The 10,120-nt window shown below is 40.4% G+C and overlaps 2 protein-coding genes across 2 annotated transcripts; one reads left to right on the forward strand and one right to left on the reverse strand.

Annotated features, from left to right (window-relative positions):
- Nucleotides 1-398: 398 nt before the first annotated feature.
- Nucleotides 399-3,128, forward strand: zgc:162592 (uncharacterized protein LOC561993 homolog). Its single transcript, XM_061275736.1, has 2 exons — nucleotides 399-1,182; nucleotides 2,839-3,128. Exons 1-2 carry the CDS (start codon nucleotides 399-401, stop codon nucleotides 3,126-3,128), a joined length of 1,074 nt encoding a protein of 357 aa, XP_061131720.1.
- A 4,342-nt stretch (nucleotides 3,129-7,470) lies between these two features.
- LOC133153122 (cytochrome b5) lies at nucleotides 7,471-9,926 on the reverse strand. The gene is made up of 5 exons (XM_061277187.1): nucleotides 9,467-9,926; nucleotides 8,874-9,002; nucleotides 8,701-8,727; nucleotides 8,587-8,615; nucleotides 7,471-8,500 (listed from the first exon to the last, which is right to left on the reverse strand). Exons 1-5 carry the CDS (start codon nucleotides 9,656-9,658, stop codon nucleotides 8,419-8,421), a joined length of 459 nt encoding a protein of 152 aa, XP_061133171.1. The 5' UTR covers nucleotides 9,659-9,926; the 3' UTR covers nucleotides 7,471-8,418.
- Between the last annotated feature and the right edge of the window lie 194 nt (nucleotides 9,927-10,120).

Consider the following 10,120-nt stretch of genomic DNA (forward strand, 5'->3'; position numbering starts at 1 on the left):
AAGTTGTGCTATAAAAAAAAAAGAAAGTATGACACGTTGAACAGTTTGACGTGCATTTAAAAGTTTAAAGAAGGTCGAATCTGGTGCCGTCAGAAATGTAGTAGATTTTATATCCAACTTTTATATATCTAACTTTTTCTTCGATTCTTTTCGAGCACTATGCATGTATGCATGCAGAACTGCATGGAAATGATGTGATCCTGCCTCTGATTCTGGGAGTCAGCTTGTACCTGCCCTGCACTAATTGCTACAGGTGTGCAGCTGCTTGTGCAAACATCTGCAAGAAGTTCTTGGACGACCTCCTTTTGAACATCAGCGCGTATCCTGCTGTCTTGGTCGCACCACTTTTTAACGCAGCAATAATTCCCCTTCAAACATGTTTTGGTGAAGGAAAAACCATGAACGCCTCGCTTAACTTCTCCAGCGTGGATTTGGACGCCGAAAGGATGGTGCAGTTCCACCACCGCTCCGTCAAGGTGAGCGTGATCATCGCTCTGGGGGTGATGATCACTTTGGGGAACATCGCGGTTCTCCTGGTGATCACGTCCACCGTGTCGGGCTGGTCGAGGAGCTCCCGCTATTTCCTGCTCTCCCTGACGGTCGCGGACTCCGCCTTTGGACTGCTGGTCATGCCCTTGAACCTGTGGGTGAGTCTCCTGAAGGACTACACGGACGGGCCCGACCAGCTGTGTCACTTGGTGGCCTTTTGCAACGCTACCGTGTACTCGACGTGCATGTACACGCTGGCCAGCATCAGCCTGGAGAGATACATCGCGGTGCTCTATCCCCTCAAGTACTCGTCCATGATGACCAGGAGGCGGACTTTGCTCCTGATCGCCTTCTCCTGGTGCTTCCCACCGTGCCTCCTGGCGCCCATATGCTTCCCGAATGGCATCATCCAGGTCCACTTCTCCAACGCGTCGCTGGTCTGCAACCCATCCTATTCCACCAACGTGGGCTACTCGCTGAGCTTGGCCTGTCTCATCTTTTTCCCGTGCTCAGCGGTCATGACCTACGCCAACATTCGAGTTTGGTGCGCTGCCCGGAGACAGAGCCGCAAACTGCGCCAGTTCAAGCGCGTGCAGCGGAGGAGACACAACGTGGCCTCCAGGGTGCTGGTGCCAGTCATGGCTGCTTACTTTACTTGCTGGACGCCGTGCATTGCGGCTATGATCTACAACGGTAAGCGCTTGTGTGAAAGTCACTGTCAAAAAAACACATTTTAAACCACAGGTGTCAAACTCAAGGCCCGGGGGCCTGATACGGCCCGCCACATCATTGCATGTGGCCCACGAAGACAAATTGTGCAGCAAATTCGTGTCATTACTAGAATTGCAAATCGTCTTCGCTTTTAATATCTTTTTTTTTTTTTTTAATATTTGACCAGTTTTTAGTCGTCTGATTTGAAAACGAGTTATTTGTTTGTTTTGTAGCTTCTACTGTATATAATATGAGGTGCACATACATTTATTTGGGTTGAAAGTCATAATGGCCCTCCGAAAGAAGCTATGACTACAAAGCAGCCCGTGAAAAAAATGAGTTTGACACCCCTGTTCTAAACCAAGGAGGGGCAACATGTAAAAAAATATATACTTTTGTTTTTACAAACAATAACAATTCTACGAAAATGCTAATGATGAGCTATGAGGATGAAGTAAAAGGATGATAAAAGTGTTCCCATCACTTTGGAAAATGACTTGGATATCATATGGTGTTTTGTTAATGATCAAGACAAGTCTTGAAAAAATATTATTATTCAACTCACATTTTCTTTATCAGCATCTGATAAATGCAGATGCTGATATTTTGGATGACTTTCTCACATCATCCTTGTCAGTCCGAGCACCTAGTTTACCTACAAGGGTTTATAGTTGATATTGATCATTGGGGTCGCTTCTGAATTCTCCTACAATCTTTGAGAAAACATTATTTTAAGGCCAATTTGATGCATTACGAATAGCTGGTAAAAGTTTTAGGAACGTGGCAACTAAAAAGTATGATAGGCTATTATTGACATGCCTGCATTTTAAACTTTGAATTCCTTGAAGACATAGTCGTACTCGTATCCAGTATTTCTGAACGTGAGTTGACTTTGGATTATTTGATTGTAAGTCCTGCTTTTCATGCTTCTATCCTGTCTCTGCAACACCCTCCATAAATTACAAGACTTGGTGGAATGACCCTTTTTATAGACGCCTGTGCATGAATACACTGATTTAAGGACAATTTCATGAATCGTGCCTTTTTGGAAAGGTTCTCATCAACTTCAGCCATTTTGCTGTCGTGCCGTAACCAAGACTGAATGTGGACTTAGTGCTGAGTATTTTTAGAATTGAAGACCTTTTTCCAAAGAGGCTTGCCATTAATCTGATATCCAAGAAAATCCCTGCAAAGCTCACTCTTAAATGTATGCATGTGCTGAGTGATTATCTGTTTTAGTTCCCCCCCCCCCCCTTCTTATTTGAGACTCTGGGCTGACCTTGAGGAAGTTTAATGTACATATTGTATACAAGGAGGTCCTGATGTATTTGGACACTTTAAAGGCACAGATGAAGGCTCTAATGTGATGTTGGATTATGGTGAAGGTTATAGCCATTTTGAACTAATGAGAAAAAACATGATTGTAGTTATCAGGCGGGTGTTTCGTCATCTTTGCGGGAGGCCGAGCGTGCTCGACTCGCATTAATTTCTGAAAGTTTGAAAAATGGCAAGAAAATCAGCAAAATATCGAGTTGTTATAGATTAAATCATGGTCGCAAATGAAAGCCTGTGAGGTAACTCTGTATAAACTGTATACAGTATATTGTGAGTGCTAATTCATTTTGTTCATCAACGCAGCACTGTCAGGGAGCTCAGTACCAGAGTGGCTAGAATTTGTGGTGGTCTGGCTGCCAACGTCCAATGGTTTCCTCAACTGCATCTTCTACTTTTGGATCAACAAAAGCTTCCGACAAAAATTCCACCTCATCATGCACAGACTGGCTCACGCCCTCTGTCCGTCACTGGTCAATACTCTGGGATGGTGCGGAGCACCCGAGATTGCAATTGCCTCAAGCTCTCTGGATAACAAAGCCCATGAGCGCTCATCAAGTGTTTCCTCCACCTGCACGCTGATGACCTTAGCCTAGTCGCTCTCAGGAGAGGACTTGTGCTTTTATTTGGCAGAAGCTACACAAAGTGGACTGGAGTTGACATGGAAATGTTTAGTTGCTCTTACTAGGCTGTGATGACACGGGTTGCAATAACATGTACTGTAAAATATCATTTGCTTTATATTTGTTTTATTTCTTTTTATTTCCTAGCATTCAGTTGAAAGATTGTGTTCTGTTTATAACTTCTGTGGATTTTTGTTTGTCCATTTGTTTTGTTTTATTTCCCCAACCCAGCCCACAGTGTGGTAAGGACCGAATGTACCTCTTTAACCACCTTTCAGTAGTTTTAGATTGAGGCTCCAGCCTAGCCTGCGCAGCACGTGCCAACTGCCTTTATTAAACATTGCGACGAAAAATTTGTATTTTAATGTCCTATTCCGTAGACGTCCATTCGTTTGCCCGAGTACGTGACTGCAAATACATTGAAGGATGTTTGCTGGCCGCCTCATCCTTATTTTTAAATGCGGGATGGGAGATGTTGACATATAACAGCTGTGAGGGGTTAACCTTTAAGTCACGCCGTTTGAGTGTATGCAAGGAGAAAAATAATTAAGCTGTGACACTGTAGAAAGGTCACCACGGCTGTGCTGCCAGAAGATTACTTGGGTAACTTCTTAGGTAGTATGTTTTGCTGCGAAAGCGCCTCATCTGTACATCTAACGTCGCCCACCTTGGGAGGGGGGGGGGGGCTCGTGCAGGTGACGTCTGCTGTGAACACTCCTTATGATGCAAGGGAAGGCGACCAACGCAGAACTTCCATTTTCAACTACTATTAAATGTGTTTTAGCCTTTGCGTTGTGTTACGCCATCATGGAGACCCTTCACATTTTTGTGCATTGAAAAAACTCCATTATATGTAAGATTTCTGTTTAAATTAATTTTGTATGTGAAATAAGAGATAAACTTTTGATAATATATGGGTTACGAATATACTAAGAAATAAAGCATTATACCTTTTGAACTGTGTGAGCTCCTTAGTTTGACAAAATACTGCATGGTCTGCAGGTTGTGTGTATTGGCAACAATACAAGAGGTAAACAAAATGCATCATTAGACCCAAACTGTTAAAAACAAAATGCTGGCTCAACACCAACTTTGAATTGTTTTTTTTCCCTTGGATCGTGCTCCAGCCCAATATAAAGTTTTATGGAAATCAGCAAAGTACTTTCATCAATATCCTCCTCAGAACATTAAAAAACATTTTTGCCCCTTATCAGTTTGGCATTGGCAGTGTTCTGAGTGCTATTATTAATCGTTTGTTTTTGTTGCGGGAAAGGAAAGTAAAAAGTCCTTTCTTTTTCCTGCAAACACTGCCCTTTCATTTCATGATGAATTCGGGAGCTTGTAATTCCAGTTCTGTCAAGTTTTTAAGAGTTTAATCAAACCACGTGCATTGAAAATGTCCTGGTAGGCCGACACCCTTAATAATCCATGAGGAGTCTATGATGATCTACTGAGCACGGACGGTGGAAGGAAAATTAGAAAGCTGTGCGGCGATTATGAAGCGAGACTCGTTTATTATCCTCGAGGTTTTATCTGGCTGGTGGGCTTCACTATCGGCAAAATATTGAACCCTTAAACACAGGTAAACACATTGGGAACACCTGTTCAATCATAGGAAATATGTTACAAGAGCTGTTTCAAAAATTCTGATTTTGAAAAAACAGAAAAATCACAGAACGTAAACATGGTTTGGAGGTTTGGATATGTAATGTATGAAATTAGATTCAAATTGGATAACATTTTTGGCCCGTGTTGAAAAGTCAACTTGACGTGATCATTCCATTTGAAACGATGCCACAAGTTCTTAAAATTTAAGAATTCAAGTTTAAAACACGTTTTATGGTCACTGACAGAAAAGAAAAGGATTGGGACAGTACTTAGGATTTATGACAATATTTAAATTCATCCTACTCTTATTAACAGCACAACAAGATAAAATATCTAAACCACCTTTAGTGAGTTGCCTTTTTCCTGCATCATTTGTCTTATACGACACCAGCTCGGAGGGCGACATCTACTTTTATCTGTCATTTGTATTCAACTGAATGCTCTCCTTTATCTTTTTGGAGCTCCAAGGTATATAAACATTGCTGCTGCTCTGTTTACGGCGTGCCATATCAGCATGCATTAACACAGAGGTCGCTTTTGTAAATCTGGACAAATATTTGACCAGAAGCACGTGCGGCAAACTTGGCGGAATCTTTTATATCGAGTAGCGTTTTTCACCTTCGTCTTTGATTCATAGGACGTGTTACCCAATTTGAAATATAAAATGATTTAAATAGAATTATAAAATATAACAATGGAAACCCTAAATAGATACTATATGTTGTCTTCCATTAATTTATGCATTTTTCAGATATGAAGAGATAAGTTAAAATGTAGATGATGGTTAGCTATTGTAAAGAAGTACAATATCATGTAAATATACCATGAGGATGTTGAAAGTATTATTTATACGTGAAAAATAGTTAGGTTAACAATATCATTATAAACAAAACATAATTTTTTTTCTGCTGAAAATGCCTAAAGAAGGAAAACATCCTTTTAAGGTATGGAATAATATGCACTAATGACCTCACATACGATCTTGATTAGTTTTATGCGGTTTCCGGAGTTGAATAGTTGAGCATTTTATGAAAATTGCCTTAATGTTGGATAACAATTTGAAATGGGAGTGAGTGCTTTCTCGGCTCTCTACTAGTTATATATTTGAAAATGTTATTTCATGCATTTTCCTTTTGATGTCAAGAGAGCGACACTTTTCATACTGCTGGAGTGTGCCAAGTTCCAGCTGAGGTGTCACCAGAGGTGACTCTGACTTGGCAAGAAAGCATGTGAATTTTCCTAAATGACCTCCTGGTCCCTCAGGAGAGAAGTGGCTTGTTTTAGCGAAGCTTTTAGGCAGTTGTCAAAGCTTTTATAACACTCCTGGGGTTTTTCTCAGCGGACAGAACACCTGTCATGCGGCTCCTCTTGACGTAGGTGTGTGTCTCTTGAATTGGCGACAGCCCGAGAGCAAATGTAACATTCGTCCATGCCGTATCCAATCATGATGAGCATGTATCCTGTGAAGTTGAACTTTCAAAGATCATGTTTTGTGTGGGGTTTTTTTCTCCGCTCAGCATCCTTAAGTGTTTTTACAGTTTTTGCTGTAAGCAGCCTCCCAGGACTGATGTGCATTAGCAGCCTCGCCTCTCACTGAAGTATTTGACAGGCTCTCGTGTTGAGATGAAGGCTTCATTGCGGGGGCGCAGATGGGATTTTGAAATTATATACAGTACATATAAAACCAAAATATAAAACCATATTTACAAACAATAACCCTAATTTGAAACCCTATTTCTAAACAGTAACCCTAGTTTGAAACCCTACTTCCAAACTCTGAACTTTATTTGAACCCCTAACCCCAATTGGAAACCCTACTTCAAATCTCTAACCCAAGATCAAAACACTGCTTCGAAAACCCTAACCAAAGAAAAGCAGAACAATTTCTATATAGCTTGGAAATGGGCAAGATAGTCTATTTACATTTAATTACATTTGATTGTTTTAGAGAAAAAGCTGCTCTTTTCATTCCCCCCCCCTTAGTTCTGCACATTTTAAACAGATACTGCACAGCCACCTCACTTTGACTGCAAACCCCAGTCTGTAGAAAAACGAGTCTTTGGTCAAGTACGATTTACCCATTTTACACAACATTTAAATGTGTAGTAATCTCTGTTGATTATAATGCCTTTCAGTAACACAGATGGTATCATCTCATGCCGCATGGTCAGTAAAAGGAAAAAAAAGTGGCAATTGCCGCTCTTCCTCAGTGTGTAACATAATTTCAACCACGCGTGACGGACGGCCTTGCATGTAATGTGCCCACTGATTTTACCTGCTGTCTCCATTTGAGTGGCTTTTATGAGCATGTTAATATTTTATTTATATTGTGCTAGTAGTGCCCCCTTGTGTTCAGAGTATCGAAGTGCAGGCCGACACTATCATAGGTTTATGGACCAAGTACCTAAAAAATCCTGCCTATTAATTAATTGAATTAACAATCAATCAATTTTAGGGCTCATTACCCCTGAATCTGACTTATTCATCTGTTTCATCTGCATTTTGATTCTTAGAGACATTTAATTATGACATTTAATTGGGTAATGATGGTCATGAATAACCCTAACCTTTGACATGTCAGTCAATTGTAGGACTATACTGTAAATACTGTAGTCAAGTATCTAGAGTCACAATCAGACCAGTGGATAATTCCAAATCTTCAATTAACCAAACATGCAGGTTTGAAGTCTCAAAGAATTAACAGTGGTGAATATAATTGTATAAGATTTATTTTCATCAGGTTTTTAATGACATAAGACAGGCAGGTGAAGACAACACAAGAGCTGTCAGCATAGCAAATGTTTCAATTGCACTGGTGGACAATATATACCAAATGGTATATAAAGAAAATAGACAGTTCATGATATTATTCGCACTTTGGAGTTTAACATATGCCTTCCTAAATTTTGCAGAAAAAAAGCAATTGAAATTTAGGCAACTTACAAAACTCAGTACTCAAACTCTGGCGATACAATCCACTCAAAATGTTTGCGACGGGTTAATAATAATACACTTAAGCCATTCAATTTTGACAAGAAAACAGTTATAGAAATTCTACTTCTATTTTGTATCTTTCCTTGGCAAGTATAGATTTGCAATTAATGCCACTATTTAGAGGGAAAACAATTTGGTACTGCAATGACAATAATTGTTATGCATAAACTGACTGATTCATGAAGGGTGCAATCAAAAAGTTTAACTTTAGCAGTGATGAAAGTGACTTTTTTTCCCCTCCTCACAAATGCAAATTAAAAAAATATGCTGATACCACCATCATGATTAGATCAAAAATCTCACTAGCGTTTCCTTGTTTGTAAACTTTCCGATTCTTTGTTTTAAGTGGACGAGTAAATTCAACACAGACCAAAGTGAGTCAAACAGATGCATAATTAAATAAAACAATGACAAGGAGAGGCAAAAAGATAAGATGAAATAAAGAAACTGGAGGCAGTGAGTTGAATAATCTCTCCTCGAATGTCTGTTTGCTGGGCTTGCTGGATGACGAGTTGAGGGGAGACAATTGCTGACAATTACGTACTGTCCTCCCTCTCTATTGTCAGACGGTTCGAGGAGGTAAACTCTGTGAGGTGGTTTTGGTCAAAGATTTCAAGGCCCCCCGGATGAAGATAATGGGATCAATTGGGAATGTTGGCACTCAAGAGGACACGTAGAAGCGATACAAGACGCCAATGACGGTTGCAGCAATGGCCGGTATCACCCATGTGGTCCAGGAGTTGCTGAGATCGAGGTAAAGAACATCAATATCTTCAGAATATCTTATTGGTGCATTTTACCGTAATACAGTGACGTTTTTATGACTGACCTTGATTCTCCTGGAGTGACATTTTCATTCTGCAAAAGCAAACAGAAGATAATAAACATTAAGTGATGTTTTCTTTGCAACTCAAAAGTCAAGCCCTAAGACTTTTGCTCTTACCGTTGGCTTTTCCTTTTTTCGGTCATCCTGCAAAGACAATAGGTACATTTACTGTAAATCACTGGGGGCTGACAACTTCACAAAATGTGCAAACTACCTCATGTGCTACACAAACAATAATTCTAAAACAGTGTAAGCAAACACTGTCAAAGCGAGCAGAAATTGTCGCTTACCATGTTAAGCTCCCCGATGTAGAACTGCTGCAGCATCTCTCTGGCATCCGTGGAGTGACCCACATCCTCAAAACTCTCTGTTGCATCTGCACCAGCTTGCTCCAGCAACACCTCCTCACCTCCCGGATGCTACACACAAAGCCAATAAATAAAATAAAAATCACACAATTGGCCCACAATTCTGCATTTTTCTGCTCAATTAAGCTTGAAACATACGGAAGGAATTTGGTGTCATTCTGTTGTTTTGTATGTGGTGCTCTCCTTTTAATAATGACTCTTACACAAGAAAAATGTCTTATGATTAATCAACTGGTGAAGGATCACAACCTTAGGTACCTCCCCTGCTGGAAATTGCACTTTTACCTGCAAAGTATGAACTAACGTAACCTAGTTTGGTAACAGTTCTGTTTGCACATGCCCAGTTTGAGTTTTGACTAGCCAATGGGTATTCGATGTCTTTAAATGACGCAGTGAATCCTCGGCTACTTCCAGGAAGTAGTCTTAGCCGAAATGAAGAGACTCGAAACCGAACGCCAAGCAACGGCACAATTATGCCCAAAATACTTTAGTCAACTTTAAAAGCTGGCCCTTACCTCTTCGAGGAAACTCGTGACGTCATAAACTTTGTCATGGATGATAAGCCACGTGTCGTTGCTCATATTATGACTTTGTACATCTTCTAATGTGTAGTATTTGACGTCATCGTTCAAGCATTTGCCCTTTTCATCACCATTAGCAGGTCTGTCTTCTTCGTTAATAGGGTTACCGTTAACTTCCTCGCCCATCTTTTGTTTTGCTGCAAGAAAAACAGATATAGCAACTGAACGGCTCGTCAATATTTGATTCTGAAACCCAGGTGCTGACTCAAAGCCTGGTGCTCCGCTTCAAATTGGCTCCTAATGCGTTAAAATAATAAATATTGTGGAAAACCGACAACATAGACTTTCGATTGGAAAGCAATTCTGGAAACCTAAAGACCGAACGTCCCCGTACATCAGCAGATAAGCAAAACGACCAATGACACCCGTGGTATTTGGCAGCCCGGCGCAACCTCGAGAGCTAGCCAATCAAATTGTGTCGTACGAAGTGAGAACAAATCAAATGCAACCACTTGATGATCACATGACCTAAACTCTCAAATTTGCGCTGCTTTAACGCATACGGTTGCTGTAACATTGTAACTTTTTTTTTTTTTTTTTTTTAATTTTCATTAGATGTGTTGCTGTGGCTATTATAATTTAGATCTA

The sequence above is a fragment of the Syngnathus typhle genome, linkage group LG4, assembly GCF_033458585.1.
Source record: "Syngnathus typhle isolate RoL2023-S1 ecotype Sweden linkage group LG4, RoL_Styp_1.0, whole genome shotgun sequence".
NCBI classification, from domain to species: domain Eukaryota; kingdom Metazoa; phylum Chordata; class Actinopteri; order Syngnathiformes; family Syngnathidae; genus Syngnathus; species Syngnathus typhle.

Excerpts from the sequence above, each read along its gene's own strand:
- zgc:162592 (XM_061275736.1), top strand. The coding sequence starts at position 399 with ATGAACGCCTCGCTTAACTTCTCCAGCGTGGATTTGGACGCCGAAAGG. Across the intron at positions 1,183-2,838 it reads TGCGGCTATGATCTACAACG|CACTGTCAGGGAGCTCAGTA; the intron begins GTAAGCGCTTGT and ends TCATCAACGCAG.
- LOC133153122 (XM_061277187.1), bottom strand. The coding sequence starts at position 9,658 with ATGGGCGAGGAAGTTAACGGTAACCCTATTAACGAAGAAGACAGACCT. Across the intron at positions 8,728-8,873 it reads ACATCGGGGAGCTTAACATG|GATGACCGAAAAAAGGAAAA; the intron begins GTAAGCGACAAT and ends TTGTCTTTGCAG. Across the intron at positions 8,501-8,586 it reads GTCACTCCAGGAGAATCAAG|CAACTCCTGGACCACATGGG; the intron begins GTCAGTCATAAA and ends CCTCGATCTCAG.